At 34.9% G+C, this 22382-nt stretch overlaps 1 protein-coding gene across 4 annotated transcripts in view; it reads right to left on the bottom strand.

Annotated features, from left to right (window-relative positions):
- The window catches only part of HECTD2 (HECT domain E3 ubiquitin protein ligase 2), a 56548-nt gene that overhangs the window by 20804 nt on the left and 13362 nt on the right, over positions 1–22382 (bottom strand). For all 4 annotated transcript variants that reach the window (XR_014796813.1, XM_084904325.1, XM_084904326.1 and 1 more), the window contains exons 2-9: positions 21255–21384; positions 11756–11891; positions 10705–10807; positions 10037–10126; positions 7004–7068; positions 3944–3989; positions 2717–2826; positions 332–480 (exon numbers count right to left, since the gene is read on the bottom strand). Coding sequence is in view for 3 of the 4 variants with exons in the window: in XM_084904325.1 (XP_084760451.1) it covers positions 332–480; positions 2717–2826; positions 3944–3989; positions 7004–7068; positions 10037–10126; positions 10705–10807; positions 11756–11891; positions 21255–21384 (829 nt within the window). In the remaining variant the exon portion in view is untranslated. The remainder of the gene's footprint in view (positions 1–331; positions 481–2716; positions 2827–3943; positions 3990–7003; positions 7069–10036; positions 10127–10704; positions 10808–11755; positions 11892–21254; positions 21385–22382) is intronic.

The following is a 22382-nucleotide window of genomic DNA, read 5'->3' as shown; positions in this document are numbered from 1 at the left end:
AGCTCCCTCCCCTTACCCCCGTATGTTCTCTATTTAGCATCCTTCAGGAATTCATGGAAGTTCTTGTGTTCTTAGGAGTCACTACTTAGCTGAGTATTTGCAGTTGATAGTCATAACACAGAATACTGCCCAATAAAAGGCATAAAGCTTGCTCCTGCCTGTTAATTAACCGTGAACTCCATTTTCAAAACAGAAAGTAAATTACAACTTCCCACTTCAAAGAAATGCTTTAAAATGTAAGAATGCCTTCCATAGTACTTAGAGATCCTTATGAAAATGTCTCTAATATTTAACAAAAGAAAAGTAAAGAAGATAGAAGAACAAAACCTACTAAGTAAAGCCAGCACTTTAGATGCTGATGGGATCCACCAGGAACATTTTGTTAGGGGTGGAAATTCTTCAGGCTTTGCCGGAAACAGTCGTAAAGAAATAAACTGCAGCAATTGCTCTACCAATTGTTTGAACCTCTTCTGGGATAATCTGGTAAAGATTTTGAAATAATTCCAATCAGAATTCACATTGTCTATTTTGGCAATATATTCATTAGATAGTAAAGTGCATTATATATGCATAAACTTTTAGAATATTCCCCCAAATTCTATTTTTAAATTGCCAAACATTTAAAAAGATGGAAAATCTCACCTGGATTATTACTTTTTAATTGAATAAGAAATAAACATTAATATTACTATAAAGTTAGTATTAGCAAAAAACATTTCATTTTATGCCCCAAACTCAGGTGTGTAAAGGCTTTTAACAGCCAATTCTATTATTCGGTATGTGCAAATTCACCTACTTGCTAAAATTAATTGTAACCCCCACATTGATAATGTGGCTCTTTCACTGTCACTTGTAGATGTGCAAACAGTGGCAAAAAATTTTAGTTGCCCAATGTGCACATTCTCAGCTGATGCTGAAAAAGAAACACTGTCTTATTCTAGCTCTCATGCTGTAAGCAGTCTGCATAGTGTCACATTTTCCACATTTTTGTGCTTTTTGTTAGTGATTTTGCTGTTTTAAAATGGCCCCCAAATGTAGAGTTAAAGTTTTGTCTAGTCTTCCTAAGTACAAGGATGTTGTATGCCATACAGAGAATACACTTGTATTAGATAACATTTGTTCAGACATGAATCATAGTGCTGTTGGTTGTAAATTCAATGTTAATGAAACAATGATTTATCTTAAACTAGTGGTCTGGGGCATGAAATTTGTGCACATTAAAAGGGAATTGATTAGAGGAAATATTTTAATATTGCTATTTGCCCTTTCTCTATAATAGAAGTGTCAAAGATGAAAGAAAATTAGTAAAATGTATATGAAAATTTCCCTCCTGTCAGCCAGGGGCATGCTGTGGGACTCAGAGTCAAGACCCTGCCCACCAGCATGTGCCTCAAAATTGTGTGAGGCCCAGACATGGCCGGCCCCACCCGTCAAGATCCGCTGGGCTGGGGTGGGGGTGCGAGGGCAGCGCAGCCTCAATTCCCCCAACCTGGCCTCAGGTCCCACGGCCCCGGGGTGGGGGTCACATCCTCAGGTGCCCTGGCGTGAGGGTGTGATGACCATTTGCATATGAGCTCTTTATTATATAGGATAAGATGTTATTAGATAGAAGTACAGGTAAAGCAAGGTTTTGTAGTCATCAGCTGATGAAAATGTTGACCTTATAGCTCGCAGGAGTCTAATGCTGTGTTTCCTTTAGGGGCAATAGTTTAGTATTCACTAATTCACTGTTTGCAGTACATTTATAGAACATAGAGATCCAGTGCACGAATTCATGCACCAGTGGGGTCCCTTGGCTTGGCCTGAGGGATTAGGCCGAAACCAGTTCTCCAAGATCCCCGAGGGGTCCCAGATTGCAAGAGGCTGCAGGCCAGGCTGAGGGACCCCACTGGTGCACGATTGGGGACAAGGAGGGAAGTGGGAGGTTGGTCTGCAAGGGAGGGTCCACGGGAGGGCTCCAGGGCATATCTGGCCTGTCTGGCTTGGTCTCAGACCCCAGCAGCAAGCTAACCTACTGGGTGAAGTGTCTGCCCCCTGATGGTCAGTGCATGTCATAGCGAGTGGTTGAGTGGCCTTAGCATATCATTAGCATCTTACACTTTGATTTTGTTGAACAGCTGACCAGAAGACTGGACACTTAGCATATTAGGCTTTTATTATATAGGATACTACTATGAATGAGAATCAACTATATTTTAAAATTAATTTTGAAAATATTTTGTATCTATAATTGTTATCAATTATGAAGAAAAGTATTGGTTGGAGTATACTATGAAAAAAGTATGGTACCTTCATAAATTGATATTGATGGCTAATCTACATTTTATAAAGATGCTTTTGGGGAAGGAAAAACACCATGTAAATAATGGTGGCATTTATATTGATACAGAGACAGGAAATAAAAAGACACAAATTAAAATACTAATGTCTGAGCAAATCCAGGCACCATCTATGAGATGTTTGAAAAACCAGTGATAGAAATGCACTGTATAAAAAGCAAGAGCAGTGGACAGAAATCTCAACCACATCTTGTACAAGCAAAATGGTTACCAACATTAGAAACAGATTTTTAATTACCTTCTATGTAGTACTATATATATATATGTATATAATTGCCTTTTGAGGCACTGTGAAGTATAAGTATAAATATATTTAACTCATAGCAAACTTTAAACTCCAAGATTATGGAAGTTCTTAATATCATAGAAGGACTTACTTTTTAACCCAGTGGATTAAGAAATAATGGTCAGCTTCCACTAAGGCAGCTATCTGTCTTAGCAAGTGGGCATAGATGACGTATGTAGATGTGTTATTAAACTGAGGATTCTAAAAAAGATATTAAAAGTAATTGTGTTAAAATACTGTTAACATGTAAAAAAGACACTAAGCTTAATGAGCTAAGTGGTAAATTCAGAAGATGAGACTTGAAGGTATGAAATACTAGGTGAAATCCTTTAAAACAGTAATCTATTTGTTTAATTATTTAATTAGCAGAGATTTGGTACAGTTCCACTGTGATACAATGGAAAGATCACGAGCTTCAGAATTGAGACAGACCTGAGTCTGAGTGAGCAGAGCTTTTTGCTAATATATGTCCTCAAAAACTTGAGCTTCATGTTGTTTTCTAGCATTCACTATCTCAACATATATATCCCCCCGCCCCCAGTTTTGCCTTTCTCCCCATTTTCTTTCCTTACGTCTCTCAATTACTTCTTGTCTATTCCTCCCCCACACACTTTTCTTTTTTCCTCTCTTCCCACTTCTCTATCTTTACCCTGCATATTTCCTCTTATTGGACTAGTAATGAACTAAACACTATCTTATTTAATTAACTTTTTTCTTGCCTTTAAATGAGGTAGTAACATATTTGCACATTTTGCAAATTGTAAAGAATGATACAGATGCAGTTTGCTAACTATGGAAATAATATAATTCTTCCTTAAAAATAGTAAAAACTAAAAATTACTTTTCATTTGTCTGGACCTTATTTTTTCTATCTGTGAATCTGTAGCTCTCAAGAAGAAATAAGTTCTTCATCTTTGTTTTGCAAATATAAACTACTTTGATTTTTCTATTCATATTCTAGCTCAAGCATTTATTGAAAATTCATAGAGAAGTTGGAAACTTACTACTTAGAAAATAAAAGAAAGTTTTGGAGCCCATTCTAGTTATACGAAAGGAGATTAATTGGAGCGGGAAGATGTTCTTCCTTTCTGTTTGTGCCCAATACCACAGCAGGAAGGCAAGAATTAAAAATTTAATCCCAAAGATAAATTAACTTCCCATTGTTTCTTTTTGTAGCTTTTTTCCTTATAACTACAAGTAACTACAATCCAAAAGTGTCAATAATGTTGCTCAAAAGAATACTTAATATTTGATACAATTTCACCTATATACATGCATAGACTGAGGGTTAAATTAGATAACTAATTTGCTTTCTTACCTGTAAAAGTATAAAATATGCTCTAAGATCATCTTTTGTCCGTGGACTGAAAAAGAAACATAATTGATTAGAGATTACAGTATATAATAAAAAATGATCCATTAATATTTCTGTGAGAATTAGTTGATAAAAGCCAAAAACTAGACTTAAGTAAATATATGTTATTATTGAGACAGTAACATATCTCTAATATGCTGAGAATATAGGTTCCTGTGTGCCTATTCTAGGCTGATTTAAAGATAACTAAAAACAGAGTTAACTTTCTATTATATTTTATGAGGTAAATATCACGATTAACTCTAGAAACAGTTTAGAGTTTGGAAAATAATTAACAATTTTAGAATACTTATGTTTTTGTTTTAATAAAGGATAACTGAGATATCAAAAGTATTTATGCATTGAAAAAATAGGCTTGTGAGTACAGTTCTGTTACTGAAGTGAAAGATGTAGAAGTGTCTGCAGGTCAAATCACACTTTGAATACATCTAGTATATTTCTAATGAAAAGAATCTTATTTTGAATATCTCTGAAAAGCAACTAATTTTTAACCTGTGCCATGCTAATCTGGATTTCCACATGATCAAATTTGACCAAGTTTTTATTCCCCAAGCTGCTGACTGTTACTTACCCTCTCAAGATCTATTAAATACACTGACAAACACTCAGAAGTAAGTAACTTCTTGCATTACAAATGGTTCCCCTATGTGATAACTAGATGCAATTAATGATCCTTGATTGGATCCTGGATTGAAAAATAAAACCCAGATATTAAAGAACACTTTTGAGCCAATTATGGAAATTTAAATATGGACTGTATTTTAGAGAGTTATTAAATGAATATTAAGTGTATTATGGTCACAGAGAAAAATGTGATTAGGAAATACATGCTGAAGTAATTAGGGGCAAAGTATCACGATGCCTTCCATTTACTAAAAACACATTTCATACAGAGGGAGAAAAAGTTAAAAGCAAATGTGGCAAAAAGTGAACAACTCGTGAATTCAGGTGATGGTGAATGAGTTTTCACTATCTTTAACTTTTCTGTAATTTGAAATTTTTCAAAATTCAATGTTGGGGGGAAAATGGTTCACCTCCAAGTGTCTCCTTAAATTTCCTTTAAGAAAATAAAATGATGAAATAATGATTTACTTTTCTGTTATAGTTATAAATTAAGTATGAAAATATAAATCATTGCCCAAAATGTACTAGATGACCTTTTCAAAATTAAAGCCACATAATCTGAAATATAACTATGTATTTCATATATATATATATATATATATATATATATATATAAATAAAAATTAGAAATAAATATGTATATGCTTGCATATATAACATTTTAAAATTAGTAATATTTCTTTGTAGGAGAATTATCTCAACGAAATAATGATTTATATTATTTTAGGTTTAAGTCAAATAGAAACCATTTCTGTCTAATATTCTACATAATTTTCAGACTATTTTCTCAATGGACTAATGTTTTAGAAATTATATTTGAAAATATTTTAAAACACACAAGGCAATTCATAAATATTAAAATTTCTGGTGATAGGAGAGTCCTACTTTTTCCCATTTTATAGCTGCACCATTGTGATTTCCAGTTCTCTGGCCTATGCACTAGTATTTCAGTACAGTATACAGTTTGGGCTATAGAAATTGTGGTTAAGATCACAGGCTCTTTGACAAACTGCCTGGCTTCTAATCCTGACTTACTGGGTTATTTTGGGCAATTTTCTCGGCAAATTTTCTCAACTGTAAAATGAAAATAATCATATTACCTATTTTATAGAATTGTAGTAAAGATTCAATGAGAAACACATGTAAAATTGTTAGGAGGGTACTTAGCCCATAATAGTCAATAAACTATATTTTGTTGTTGTTATAATAAATCCAAAATAAAACAAGATTTTTAGGTACTGAACACACATTCCTCTGAAACATGAGTCCTATCACATTGTCATTTTAATCTGTATTGGACACTCCTTTCAAGAGCAGAGAGGGGAAGCTTATTAGAGGGGACTGAGATCCCAGCAGTTTCAGACCACTGTACTTTCTCATTCTCCTACAAATGCTCTTTACAGTCTAATTTTCTCTTCATTTTTAATGAAGCATTATGTGTTCAACCAAAAATACAAAATTCAAGGAAAATGCAAATATATTAGTAGAATGATAAATTAGGAAAAACACTTTAAGTTAAAAAATCATATGAAATTATATATTATTATTTTAATTATTTTAAAGAGGACTAGACAAAAATAGCAAAATGTAAATATTTTTGCTTTTTTTTTTACACTACTCTGGCTTTTAAAAATTTTCTATAATAACTAGGCATCTCTTTGAAAATTTATTAAATTTTGAACAATGTTTTTAAAATATATAAGGTACATTTGACATTATATTTAAGAATTCTAGTTTGGTAATATGTTTAGACTGGGCTTAATATAAACATGTAAATTATAATATTATGGTATTCTTATGGCTTTATAGAAGCTATTATTGAAATCACAGTGCTGTTTAAACAATATCAATTTAAATATGTACTTTTGAAAGCATATTTTTTATATTCTACATATTCTTAGTTCAAAACATTATCAATTGCATTGCCCATCACTCCTTAAATAATGATTCTATATTTGGTTCTAAGAAAAAACATTTTAGCTGTTAAACTTACATTTCCTTATATTAAAAATAAAAAAAATTTTGCTTTGGCTATGAAAAAGTCCAAGGCTAAATTTAATGCCCATATTATTTCATCCTACATTACAGGTACCTACTCATCCCATATTTATATAGCACTCATGTCTGTACGCAACAAATTTTACATACGATGTTAAAGGATTCAGAGATCTTTTGAAGCCCGCCCATAGACCCTCCTGGGAAGTCACAAATCTCAAGTTTAAAAACTTTGTTGTAAATTGTTTATAACTTCTTTCTCATCTTTGTTTTTATTACAACTAAAATTGACTCAGGGTAAAATACATACTTATATAACATATGATGAATGAGATGTATAAACTAACCATCTGTACTGACTAGCTAGGTATTAATTACAATTACCCTTTCCATTCTCGTAACAAGCTGTTAATGATTCCCTTTAATACTGTCTTCTGAATGTCTTGAGGCTGTAGGCAAAAGAAAACCATAAAATAATTAGGATTAGCTACTAGAGTGACTTTTTAAACATTGTTTATCCATTCACCTATTAAAGGATATCTGGGTTACTTCCAATTTTCAGCAATTTTGAATAAGGTTGCTATAAAATTTGTGTGAGGTTTTTGGGTGGACATACGTTTTGAATCATTTGGGTAGACAACTAGGGCACGACTTCTGGGTCATATTGTAAACTTGTTTAGCTGTGTAAGAAAATGAAAATATAACTTATTGAAATTTGTGGGATACAGCAAAAGTAGTGAATGAATGTATAAGACAAAAAGATCTAAAATAAGTGATTTAAGCTGTCAATCTTGGGAAATTAAAACTGGAAATCAAGTCCAAGCAATCAGAAGAAAATACATAATAAAGGTTAGAAGAGAAATCAATATAATTAAAAACAGGAACTAATAGAGAAAAAGCAATAAAACCAAATACTAGTTTTTGGAAAAAATAAAGTTGATGAACCTTTAGCCAGACTAACCAAGAAAGGAAGATTAAAGAGAGTAATTACTCATATCAGAACTGAAAGCAGGATCATCACTACTGATACCTGGACACTGAAAGGATATCAGAGAAATATTGTGAACAACTCTGTGCCCACAGTTTAAAACCTAGATAAAATAGACCTAGTCTTTGGGAGATACAATCTCCCAGAGGTCACACAGAGAGACAGCGATAATTTGAATGGACCTATATTTATTAAAGAAACTGAATTAATGACTGATAACTTCGCAAAACAAACAACCAGGCCCAGAAGATTTAACTGGTGAGTTCTACTGAAAATTTAAGAAAGGAAGGATACCAATTCTTTACAATTTCTTCCAAAAACAGAAGAGAAAATACTTCCTAACTTATTCTATGATGTCAGCATTATCCTAATACCAACTTAAAGATATTACAAGAAAAAAATTACAGATCAATATCTCTTCTGAACACATATGTAAAAATCCTCAACAAAGTATTAGCAAATCAAATCCAACAATGTATATAAATAATTATACACCATAATCAAGTGGGATTTATTCCAGGTATGCAAGGCTGGCTCAACACTTGAAAATCAATTAATGTAACTCATCACATCAATAAGCTGAAGAAGAAAATATCATATCATATCAATAGCATTGAAAGCATTTGATAAAGTCTAACACCAATTCATGATAAAGCCTCAGCAAACTAGGAATGGAGGGAAATTTCCTCAATTTGGTAAAGAACATCTACAAAAATCCTTGAGTCAACATAGTTTTAATGGTGAAAAATTGATAGGTTCATCTTGTATTTTCCCTTTCTCAGTCCTGGAATTAGCCATTTTTTTCAGGGAGCTCTGGTAGAAACCATGCATACTAAAGTGCTCATTGCTACTGGATGTTACTACTTCTAGGCCCTTTCAGAGAATAGGGTTAGGAAACACACACATGTACACACACACACACACACACACACACACACACACACATCCATATCCACCTATTAAAATCCATGAGTTCATTATTATGTCTTAATGCCAAAAACTAAGAAAAACTAAAAATTTGTTTACATATTTTAAAAAAATCTGTAGGCTGAAGATATATACAATACTGTGTATAAAAGTTACTTGGCTTAGTTTTTTAAAGGCATGATTATAATATTCAAAGTATAGCTAGGTGGTTTTTTTTTCTGTTTATATTACATTTTAAAGGATTTTTCCCTCATGTTGTATATTTTTAATTTTTTAAATGCCTATAAAATACTAATATTATTCCAAGTCAGAAAAAGTCAGAGAAGTGTCCCAGGAGTGAAACTTTTGGGTCACAATGTATGCATAAGCAAAATGTGTTAGCAATAATGCCCAGCAGTTTTCCAAAGTGTTTGTTTATACTTACCCAATCAGGCTACAGAAGTTCTAAGTGCTCCACAATATTGCCTATTCTTGGTAAGATTCTTAATTTTTTTTAAATTTTTATTTTTTACTAATTTTGACTGGATATATAATCTTATCTTCATTTCTCTAATGACAAATGTTATTAAGTACCCTTTCATATATTTAATTGTGAAGTACTGAGGTTAGCAATAAGCAAGAATGTCTGCTATAACTTATTTTATTTAAAATTATATAAAAAGGCAAATACAACTATGCATGCATACATAGATACAAGGATTGGAAAGAAATAAAACTCATTTTTCACAAACAACTTGATTGTCTACAGAGAGTATCCACATAAATCTGATGTACTGTGAGAATTAATGAATAAATTTAGCATGGTAAATGAAGATAAATATATGAAGTTATTTCCATATAGTAACAATTAGAAAATGAAATTACAATAGGATAAAAAAAAAATCAAGTACCTAGAAATAAATGTCATAAGATATGTAAGACCTTTACTCAGAAAGCTTAAGTATTACCAAGAGAAATTTAAATAAGATTTAAATAATTGGAGGGATATACCATGCTCATGGATTGAAAGGATGTCAGTTCCTCACATACTGATCTATAGCGTGGGATTCTCTAAATGTGATCCCTGGATCAGGATCATCAACATATCCTGGGAACTTGTTAGGAACACAGATTCTTGGGCTCTAACCCGGACATTCTGAATCTGAAAGTCTGCATTTTAAGAAACCCTTCCTGTGACTCTGATATATGATAAAGTTTGAAAACCACTCATCTGAGGTTCAATTCAGTGCCTATACAATCCAATAACTGACATCCTTTTGCTTAAGTGAAGCACAATTTTACGTTAGTAAGCCTCCCTAATACAAGGACTGGACATAAATGCATTTTCTGCTTAATTCTCATTTAGTTGTAAAAATAAAAACAATTTAACTTTCTGAGAATTCCAACTAAATTTACAATAAAATTACTCCAGAGTTATTTTTACAATATTTGTGTAGCTGCTTTTGAAATACAGAAGAGACAAAGAATTATACTACTTGCATATGTTCATAAATAATACTTACAGTATTAAGTAAGGTATCATATACAGCATTCACAAATTTAGCATTAATCCCAGAGTCTTCAATGGTATTAAATGAGGTGGTAGTATCTTTCTGCAAATTCAATTAAAGAATTAAGTGTATATAAAATTTTAAGGACTGTTCTTAGTCATATTTGAATCATAATATTATAGTTCCTTCATAATTTTTAATATTTCCTAGTATGATAATAAAGAACATTCAGGGCAAAACTGCTAAAATAAAAAATGAAGGGAGAGGTGGGGGAGATAAGAGATCAGCTGAAAGACTTGTGTGCATGCATATAAGCATAACCAATGGACGCAAAACTCTGGGCGGTGAGGGCATGTATGGGAGTGGGGTGGGGGGAGCAATGGTAAGATATGTGCACATATAATACCTTAATGAAAAAATGAAAAAAAGAAGTAATCCTCCCCCCCAAAAAAATGAATATATAAGAATCATTTTAACTTAAAACTGAAAGAATGGAAACAAATATTAACATTTAATACAAATTAAGATATCACTTAAGTAATATTTGTGATACAAGTAATTTCAGAAATTAATACATGTATATTTTTTAAACAGTTTAAGTCAATATTAGGTAGAAAAAAGGGGTAAAGTTGTCTATTTTTTTAAATTTAAAATGGAAAATGTGTTTTATGTATTATTACCTTAAATGCAGCATTTAGTTCTGGGAAAGAATCAAATGTTGTTAGATAAAAATCATGTACTGCTTTCCAATCTCCTGACGACTTAGATTTTTCTACATCTTCCCTAAAATGAAAACATACACTAACTATAATAGAAGGAAATATTATTCAGATAAAATAGCATTACTTCTTTACACATAAATGTCACCAAACATGCAACTTGATATAATGAAGCTGAATACAGAAACATGTTCCAGTTAATGTAAATATGATTTATGGATCGGTAATCCTTAATTAGATTGAGATATTTTAAAAAGATATATATTTTATTGATTTTGTACAGAGAGGAAGGGAGAGAGATAGAGAGCTAAAAACATCTATGAGAGAGAGTCATCAATCAGCTGCCTCTTGCACACCCCCTACTAGGGAAATGCCCGCAACCAAGGTAACATGCCCTTGACCGGAATCGAACCTGGGGCACTTCAGTCCCCAAGCCGACTCTCTATCCATTGAGCCAAACCGGTTTTGGCTAGATTGAGATATTAATCTGGCTTTAGTTTTCCCATTTACTTGCTTTTTGAAAAGTTCATTCTTGACATGCTTATTATACAAGTATTATAACACTCTTCACTTCAGAGCCTAACGTCTTGAGAGAGATTGTTTATATTGTCTCTACTTTCTCATTATTCCTTTGCTCCTTCAAATATTCAGTTGAATTTTTTTAGTAGTGACATAGCTTTAATAGTTCATGTGTTACCTAGCATACAAAATCTTACTTTTAAAAAATGAAACATTCTATTATTTTATTACTACCTTTGTCTTCTGCTTTGCCTGTTTTGACTCATATTCTCTCATTTAGTGTTTCTTTTGTTGCGACGACATCTACCCCTCCTGTTTCTTACATATTTGTTTTCACCTTCCTCTTGAGACATCTAGTCTTCTGTGACTACACTCTTGGCTAATACCTTATCATGATCCACAAGATCAATTGCTCACACAAACCTATTAAATGATATAAAGTACTGATATGCAGATAACTATATGTCTAATATAATAGTGAGCTGCAGCTTACTGAAAGTCTTTCATAGTTCTGGGCTGGACAGGAAGGGCAGACTCTGGAGGAACTGCGGCCTTTATTTCCGATGATGCGTCTGTAGAGATACGCTGCTTCTGTCTAACATCAAGGCAAACTGGTGGTGGGTCTGTCGCTGTGAAGCATAAAAAAGTATTCAGTGTAATTTAATCATAAAAATTTCTCCACATTATAAACTTAACATGAACAGAAAACAAATGAATTATTTTGTGTTGCATTCACCTTGGGGTCATATGACAGAAAGTCCTACCATAGGGAAGGGCACTTACAGTATGTCTATTGCCCTACCCCAACTTCACCCATTCCAGATATTGGGCTGTATCTTACATTAAAAGTTATCTACAGATGTAAAACAGTTTCTTTCCCCTGCTCTTTCCCCAAAAGTTGTCTTTCAGGGAATATTTCAGTGAGATTCGGTGTTTTAAGTGTTTCTTAGTTCTTTGAATATGCCCAAATCATTTATTTGCATTCTCAGCAATTCCTTCTGGTCTCCATGGTTACCATGATAAATCTGCTGTTATCCGAATGATTTTCCCCTTTCTAGGTAGGTTGTCATGTTTCTCTGGCTGCTTTTCAACATTTTTTTTCTCTTTACTTTTAGAGATTTAATTATATGTCCTAATGTGGATTTTGTTGGGTTTATCCCAGGGGTCCTCAAACTTTTTAAAGTGGGGGCCAGATCACGGTCCCTCAGAGAGCTGGAGGGCCGGACTATATGAACTACTAATTCCTACTGTAACACCTCGGCTGCGCTCACTGCCCAAAAAACCTGGCGGGCCGCATGTGGCCCGCGGGCCATAGTTTGAAGACCTCTGGCCTGTGCACGGTTTGCTCAGCTTCTTGAACCTCTAGGCTTATGTCTCTTGGACAAATGTAGGAAGCCTTCATTTGAGTACTTTTCAGCCTATGCTCTTTTTTCTCTCCTTCCAAGACTCCTATGACAAGGATGTAATCTTTTGTTATAGTCCCACAGGTCTCTTGAACAATTTTTTTTTTCTTTCCAGTCTATTTTCTCTCTGTTGTTTAGACTGGGTAATTTGCATTGCTCTATATTCCATCTCATTAATTCCTGTTCTTTCATTGTGCTGTTGAGCCCATCCTCTAAGCATTTTATATTGGTTATTATATTTTCTCAAGTATTAATATTTCCAAGCCAATAGAATAGATTAGTATCTTATAGACTCTAAATTATACAATAAGGAATTTAATTTTCCTTTAATATAATCAGGATATATTTTCAAGTAAGCAAACAGCCGTATCACTTATTGCTACGCTAACATAGCTCTGCTGTCTTCCTGCCTCTCTTATCCACTCTCCCAAACAAGCACCTATCCTTGGGGTCTGCCACTGACCTCAGCAGACTATGATACATTTCATTAGTGTTAAGGTCTATAATAAAGTAAATTTCATATTAGAAGGTAGTACAGAAGATAGTACATTTTCTTATACTCAACAGTAATGGTTTGTGAACTTACTGTGTAACAGAATCACCTGGAGAGCCTGTTAAAACACAGATTATGAGGTCCTTCCCCAAAGTGTGTGATTGAGTAGCTCTGGTTGGGGCATTTCTAACATGTTCCCAGATGCTGCCGATGCTGCTGGTCTGAGGGTCACACCGAGAAACACTGCTCATCAGCTTTAGGAGAGCAGTGATGCTGACAATATAAAACACGTGACTAAACTTATTTCATTCAGGTCTATAACTGGTTTTTATATTCTTTACTACATATGGAAATATCCAACTTCTAATAATTTGTACTTTAAGTACAAATTGGACAGAAGCTCAGTTTAGTAGCAAAGTAAAATTAGGTTATCTCAACAACTGATTTCTTATGTTCAGAAAACTTTCCTAATGGGAAAGAAATAGATGATACATAGTCTCCTCTCTCCAACACCAACCAGTATTGTTACTATTACCTTTTGAGGTTCCTACAGTTTCTCTTCCTCTTCACCAGATAGCATTCTTTCCTGCTCCTTCCCACACACACCTTTCCCAACCTGGCTGCAAACACCCACTATTAGATACAAACAGACTCTGATTTCAAAAATAAATTAACTTATTCACTCACAGAACATATATGCACATTTCTATACCCAGTAATTTTTATTAAGACCATGCTGAGGTGGAAGAGTGCAATTTAATTAGGAAGAGAACTGGATTTTGGCAAAGCCAAGAGTGGTGAGATTCTTACGTAGGAGAACTAGTAATGCCAAGGCCAAGAGAATTACAGGATGAGGTCTGAACCAGAGGCCCAGTTGGGCGTTATTTTTAGTTCCAAAGGTAATGTGGACTGAAGAGTAATGTGAAATGTAGCGTACTATGTTAATGGAACTTGAGTCAGAAATAAAAGCAGAATCCTTTGCTCACATTAGTGAATGAGAGCCAAACTACAGGATGTGACATTCAGCTATTAAAAAAGGAGGTATAAAAGCTTGCAGCTGCTCTCATGTTCCCGAATATCAAGGCATTGTCTCCAGAGACAGGCTTTCAGCTTGTTCTCCCAGATGGTTATTATAGTCTAATTCAAGAGAGAAAATCAATAACTGTGGTGATAAGATTAATTAAATCTCAAACTGATATTATAAATAGAACAGGCGAATCTTTGTTCTATCAGATGGAGCTTTTTCTGCAGTGCAGAATACTGTAATACACTGAAAAAGGCAAAAATATACTTATCAGTGAAAACCTGTCATTTAGGTTTCATTCAGCCAATAGCTGGGAACGCTCTGTGCTAAAAGGATAAGCAGTAATCATTTCCCCTTTCTTTTAATAGTGTTGCCAATTTTAGTTGGTTGCTTAGAGACATTCAGTAAAACACTTGAAGCCAGTGCAAGAAGAGTCAAAGTCATGGTGGAGGCTGGCAGTATATTTTTAAAAATGTAAAGATCATAATACAACTATGTAGAAGGGCATGAGATTATCAGGCATATTTTGCCAGCTCAGTGTTTTCAAGGTGCTATCATAGGCTGACTCTCATTGAAAACTAGTAACGTGGCTTTCCGTAACTGTAGCCACCAAAATGAAGACAGACATTTGAAATTGGCCCTATGATTAAGAGATGGAAGATTGTTCCTGGCCAGCCAGACAAATGGCAGCAGCATTTTCCGAGGGAAACAGGAGTCTGTGTAGGTTGGGTGTTTTGTAGGAGGAACCTGGGCCTTGGGGTTCCTTATTCCCCTACTGCTGGAGGGGAGAGGCTGATGGAAAAGGTTTGCTGCTGGTGACACACTGTTGCAAAGTGCTACACCCTAAGTTTCTTTTCAAATAATTTGTAATTGATAATAATGGAGAAAACACCAGTAGGGACAAGGTCCTACTACTAGACAGTTACTAACTTTCACAACGTTCACAAGCCATTGAAACTGCTTAGGTATCAATTTTGACATTTTGAAAGAGATGACTTAAATCAGTTGTTCCCAAAGTTCTGGAGACTTCAAGGGCCACCTCAAGGAAGTGGGGCTGCATGAACGTGTTCACCCACAGCGGCTCCGCCCATTACACTCCTTTCCCCACAACACAGCTGCTCACGTTTACTAAACTCCATAAGGCAGGGAACCCAACACTTACAAATGCTGTTTCTCATGTATCTTTACACCTTATGAGGTCGCTCCTCAATAGCCTATTTTATAGATGGGAAAACTGGCACAGAGAGGTTACATACAGCTGGTAAGTTATAGCAGAGCCAGGATTCAAACCACTCTGTTACGTTACAAAACCCATGTTATTCCCACTATCAAGTAATGTGAAGCCTTCCATCATGTCTAAAAACAAGTAGCATCTGGGGTAGATAAGAGATCAACTGAAGGACTTGTATACATGCATATAAGTACAACCAATGGACACAAAACTCTGGGGAGGGAGGCATGTCTGTGGGGGGCAATGGTATATGTACAAAGATAATAATTTAATAAAAAAATTTTAAAATAAAAAATAAATAAAATAAAAACAAGTAGCAAAACTGAGCCCTACCTTTACATGGAAGTAGGCACTAGTGAATTAAGAAATGTCAAAACAAAACTTAACAGGGAGAAAAAAAATCAGTATGTTGGAAAATTAATCCTCTAAATTATAGAAGGTATTTTATAACTCTTATTGCCCCATTTCCTCTTTCTGTAAATGAAGGCTCACAAGAATTAAGTTTGTCTCAGGTCACAGTGCCAGTTACTGGGAGTAGGTAGTTCAATACTTTGGTTTTGCTTTTGACTACTTACTAGTGGCAGGGAACTGAAGCCGGGGAGACCAGAGTGGATTACTCATCACAGTTGATGTTTATATCACTCTATAGCATGGGTTTTCTGAACATTTGGAAAGAAATAAAATTGAGGTGGGAGAGAGAAAGGAAGGAAGAGGGGGATAAGACTCTGACTCACAGCATGTTAGCCATCAGAGCCAAATAAAACGGTACATTCACTGGTTTGGGGAGATATAATTTTTACTAAGCTAAATGATGTGTTTGCAAAACCACAACAAAAGCATAGGTGAAATGTTCTTGTATGGGTCTAGTTATGAAAATATCCAAAGTCCTCTTCATAGAAGGTCATCTCTGATGAATAGATGCCTTACTCTGGCATAACTTAGAGAATTAATTATAGCCTTAGATGGGTTTGACATTCCAACAGGGCAAAATGACCAGAAACCCAGAAAAAGTGCCTCCCATATACTTCCTCACCGAATAAGTAATTTATAGTACTAAGTAAAGACTCCATGTACCAGGGGATCTGGATCCTGGAGCTACACAGGTGAATTCAAAACTCAAGTAGATGTAAATGCATTTACTTTCAAACCCAACAATCCGACTTGTAGGAATATCTAATAGATATAACTGTATGTGAACAAAATGACATGTATAGAGTCATTCATTGTGGCATTGTTTACAATAGCAAAAGAATGAACACAACTAATTTCTTTTAATAAGATCTTATTAAATAAGTTTTAATGTGTTAATGCAATATGGTTGTAAAAAAGAATAAGGAAGCTCCTTATATCCTGATATGGAAAGATATCCAGGATACAATAACTAAAAAATCCCGCAAAAACAAGGTGCTGGACAATGTGTATGTAGTTACTGTTTCATTAAGAAAAGGTGGAAAATGAGAGTATATATTTACATGTTCTCATTTTTACAAAAAACACAGGAAAGAATACAAAAGACAGCAGAGAAGAGCATGAAAGTGAGCCATCTGAAACACCTATTTTTATGGTTTTGATTTTTGAAACACATAAATGTGTTACTTATTCAAAATAATTAACTTTAATATAAAAAATTAAAAAGGATGGCCCTTTCCCTCTTCAAAAGAAAAGCTTAGGGCACTTACAGACCGGTAAAGAGACAGACAAGTAAATAACAAAATGCAGCAAGGTATTCGGAGTTCTTGATAGGTACATCTCTCCCAGGGCCTGGGGTAAGCAAAGCCATGTGCAAGGTACTCACTCTGACCTAGGGAAGGATCTAAGAGATTTAGTCCCAAATCCATTCATTCTCCAGGGAGACCTGGAGATGGGGTCATGTGAGGTCTTGGACAGGAATCTGAAAGCAACTGCTGTATTGCAAGTCCCGTTCTTTCCCCAGATGGCACATCCTGTGCAGGCTCTCTTCTAACAGCTTGCTTCCCCACCTGCCTCTCAAGTTGCTCTTGGAGAAACTGTGAAACTTTGTGGTACTTCACCTGCGAAGGCCCCAATCACAGATCCGATCACCGTTTGAGCCGAAGACCACTCTGTCCTCCCTTGGCTATTTCAGCGTGGCAGAGGTCACCAGAGGCCTTTCTGCAGAGTGTGTGAACTGCACTCTATGTCATGCAGGGCTCTTTTAGAGTCAGCTCACGAGGTAGACTGAGTGGGGAGAGGAGCCGGGCCCCTGACATGAATGTCAGAGTTCGTGTCTACTCTTTACTGAATGACCTAGGAGTGCAAAAGTATTTTTAAAGATTTGGGGAGAAATGGATTCATTTCTTTTAAAGATGTTCTGTGCTGTTTAAAGAAGTTTTAAATAAGTCTGAAAGGGGCATAATCACTTTAGAAAGGAGGATGCAAAAGAGTAAGAGAGAAATTAGTGCTACCCCCTTCCCCCATCACTTCTCATGTAGATTACTTCTCTAAAGATGTATCATCCCGGCAGCTGTTATAGTAGGTAAAACTCCCACACTTGCTGATCTTGAAAAGGACAGCCAACTCCACAGGCATACCACGTCATGCAGTCTACAGGAGGAAAGGCATCCCTCAGCTGCTGGGCGAGCCCACGCTGGGCTTTTGCAGCTTCTCTCATCCCACTTGAAGATCAGACTGGGCGACAAGCTGTTAGAAAATACCGGCACAGGTCTTGCTATCAGAGAAGAGAGAAGAAAGCTGTACTAACTGCCAGGAATGATGCATCATTGAGAGAACGCTACTGGCAAGTAAGAGAGGCTTCCCAAAAGATCAAGGGATTATAAACATGTTTACATTGGAAGACTTAGTCTAATTCCCTTTCAGTGAAAGAATTCTTTCTGCAGTAGCCCTGACATACTAACCACATGCCTCACCAGAATTCAGGTGGCATCCGGACAGAACAGCTAGGAGCTCCAAGACGGTAAAGAAAGTCTGCTAAGAGATCTATTCCTCTAGACTGGCAGGTACAAACACTCCAGTTTCTGTTGGGGCTGCGTCAACACTCCACAAGACTGGTGCAGATGAGAGTGGAGAGGAAAGCCCACATGTGGTGGGAGCTCAAGTAAGTGGACATATTCAGTCAATACTTCCACCGAAACTGGTTTGGCTCAGTGGAAAGAGTGTCGGCCTGCAGACTGAAAGGTCCCAGGTTCGATCCCAGTCAAGGGCATGTACCTTGATTGCGGGCACATCCCAAGTAGGAAGTATGTAAGAGGCAGCTTATTGATGTTTCTCTCTCTTCGATGTTTCTAACTTTCTATTCCTCTCTCTTCCTCTCTGTAAAAAATAAGTAAAATATATATTTTTAAAAATACTTCCACCCAAGGAGGTGGCAGGCAGCGTGTGGGCATACAAGTTAGCAAGTTGTGTTCAGATACCAAGATACCAGTACAGACAGAACAGATTATAGGAATCAGTGTGGAATCAGGGGCTAGGAAATCTGAACCAAAAGTCCACACAAAGAAGGTTATGGGATAATGTAAATACTACCCTGAAAGAGTGTAGAATAGGTTCAGTACCAACTTGAGGTGTCAACAAAAAACCTGTGCAGAAGTAATCAACACCACATGCAGTTTATGGATACAGCCAGTTTACCGGAAACTACAATATGTCCTTAATCATTTCTAGGTTTGTTTTGTTCTGCTCAGGTGTGAGGGACATTTAAACTTTTTGCAGATTTGTTTTGTCTTGAGATACATTTTCTGTGATAAAACAATACAGAGTTGTACATAGAAATAGAACATATTAATAATATGCACACAATCCCACTTTTTCTGAGGAAGCCACTAATGGAATGGTTTCTGTTACCTCTTTTATATGCTCAAAATCTTGAAAAAATTGGAGTCATATTCCACCTGTTAATGTATAATTTGCATTTTTCATTTTACAATGTACTGAAAGCATTTCTCCTTGATACTTCATATACATACCACATTTTTCTTGATAGAAGCATAGTGTTTACAGTACGGATTACCATAATTTAGTTAGCCCATTCACTTAGATTGCTTTAAATATAACTATTATAAATAATGTACATTCTTTCCATGTTATGCTATTTCCTTAAAATAAATTCCTAGAAATGGAATTACGGAGTCAGTGAGTATATGAACATTTTAAACTGCACTTTACGTCATGCAGGGCTATAAGGTCAATAATTTGCCTTCCAGAAAGGTTTTTATCCATTCTTAAGCCATCCACTCATAAAAGTGCCAATTTTCATGCTCTTCAGACAATAATACAGATATAAATACTTTCATTCTCTGCAAATGAGTTGGGAACTATGAATCCTTGTTTTAATTTGTACTTCTTTAAATACTGGTGAGACTGAGCATCCTTGCACATATATATGAACTGTCCGTATTTCCTGCTTTGATTATTCTGTTCCTACCCTTTGACTTTTTTTCTAATGGAATGCTCATTTTACAGATATATTCATGATCTTTATGAGTCAAGAATATGTTTTTCACTGACTGAAATGCTTGAACTTAAATTATGACTTTAAAAAATATATGTATTTTTACCGACTTCAGAGAGGAAGAGAGAAAGTGCGATAGAAATAACAGTGATGAGAGAGAGTCGTTGACCAGCTGCCTCCCGCACACCTCTTATTGGGGATTGAGCCCAAAACTCAGGCATGTGCCTTGACTGGGAATTGAACTGTGACCTCGTGAGTAGACGCTTAACCACTGAGCACACTGGCCGGACTAACTTCATGAAAATTTTAAAATTCCTATAGAAGTTTTAAATTTTCGTATGTTTTCACACTTACCAATTTTTTGTTTTATGGCTGTTGGCATTGTTGTCATCCCAAGAATTTTATTATAAAAACAATGTCCTGTGTTCTAGTATATATGTATTTTTTTAATCTAAAGTTATTTTTTTCAACAGCTTAGCCCATTGACCTCATTTCATTTAAAAAAAAATATTTTATTGATTTCTTACAGAGGGGAAAGGAGAGGGATAGAGAGTTAGAAACATCAATGAGAGAGAGACATCCACCAGCTGCCTCCTGCACACCCCCTACTGGGGATGTGCCTGCAACCAAGGTACATGCCCTTGGCCGGAATCAAACCTGGGATCCTTGAGTCCGCAGGCCGACGCTCTATCCACTGAGTCAAACCGGTTTCGGCGACCTCATTTTAGTTTTAAAATAATTCAATACAATTTGTGCTTAACAATCTTTATGATCTATTTCCATCTGGTTGGCTATCTTAGTGATGGTGTCATCAGTAGCAAAGCTCTATACTATATGGTTCGATGGACGGTTGAGCTCCCCCCTCGTTTTTTCTTGCATCCTCCCAGATATTTATTCTGATAGATCAAATTGTGCATAATTTTCCTAAGTTTCCCCCCCAAAAAAAACTATTGAAAAATTTACTAAACATAGAGAGCACATTGGGTGTACCTGACATTGCTGTAATATTTATGTTAAATTTTTCCTTTCTTTTAGGTTTATTTTGAAGTATTCAATATGATTTCTGTCAAGTCTTCTAATTGATTACTGCTCAAATAAAGGAAATCTGTTGAGTTTTTATATATTTGCATTGTGTCTGGCTTCCTTATCAAACTTTCTTATTATTCATAAGCTTTGTATTTCACTCTCTTATTCTATATAACAACCACTCAAAAGTAATGATTTTGCTCCTTTCTGTAAATATTTACACAGTTTATATCTTTTTTTCATTGTATTAATTACCTAGACCTATCAGAACAATGCTGGGTAATTAAAAACTATTCTTTCAATAGTTTAAAAGTATACTATCATCCAGGGTACTCAGATTATGTATACTATGAATAATAATAATTACAAAATTTGTTTATTTATTTTACCGTTCTTGATGTTAGGGAAAACAGGGTGTGTGGGTGAATTTCTGTTTTCAGCAGCTTCTTGCTTCTGGCTGACAGTTGAAACAGAACTGCTGAAAGTTGAAATTTGGCCTTTGGATCCTCTGTCCAAACCCTAAAAACCAAAAAAGGTAACATTGCATCAAAATTCCTACTAGCTATATTTATTTCATTACAGAAATCATAAACATTTATAATAGAGATTTTATTCTGATGATATGGGATAGATAGACAAAACATGTATATATCATTGACTTACCTTTTCTGGCACCAAATTGTTTTAGGTATAAAATGAAAATTTAGGTATAAAATGAGATGCTTATAAATTAATAAAGTTTAGAAATAGGGATAATAATAGTACTTTTCTCAGGGTTATTCTGAAGATAAACTGAGAAAATGCGTATAAAATAATTAGCACAAAGTACACACTCCATTTATGTTAACTGCTATTTTAACTTTGTATTTAGGTAACAGTTTTTCTGACCTCCACAAATATTTTCAATAGTTAACACGCAAGCCATACTTCACAGGTCAATTCATTGAAGGTTTTCTTGTCCATTGATACAATTTTATCTTATTTTATTAAAAAAAAAAAAAAAAACAACCCAAACATATTGATTTTTTACAGAGAGGAAGAGAGAGGGATAGAGAGTTAGAGACATCAATGAGAGAGAATCATCGATCAGCTGCCTTTTGCATACCCCATACTGGGGATGTGCTCACAACCAAGGTATATGCCCTTGACAGGTACCAAACCCGGGACCTTTCAGTCCAAAAGCCATGCTCTATTCATTAAGCCAAATGGGTTTCGGCTGATGCAATTTTAAAAGTTCAGGTAAAAAGATAAACTTGGTAAATAACATTATTTGCATAATCTTGATAAATTGAAGCAATATGCTCAAGTTCACAGAATTAGTATGTTAATTAGAAAAAAAAAACCAAAATAAACTATATATTTGAAAAAGGAAATCTTTCCTTGATATAAATATTGGAATACTTAAGTAAGGATTTTTAACTACTGGGCCATTGCTCATTTGTATGTTTTGTTCTATCAGAACATCTTAAATAATAGTGGAAACAAATACCAAATTTGATTCAATGCAGACTTCATTT

This window comes from Pipistrellus hanaki, assembly GCF_964339955.1.
Source record: "Pipistrellus hanaki genome assembly, chromosome: 14".
Taxonomy (NCBI): domain Eukaryota; kingdom Metazoa; phylum Chordata; class Mammalia; order Chiroptera; family Vespertilionidae; genus Pipistrellus; species Pipistrellus hanaki.
The sequence above is the reverse complement of the archived record's forward strand: the minus strand, read 5'-3'. Positions and strand labels throughout refer to the sequence as shown.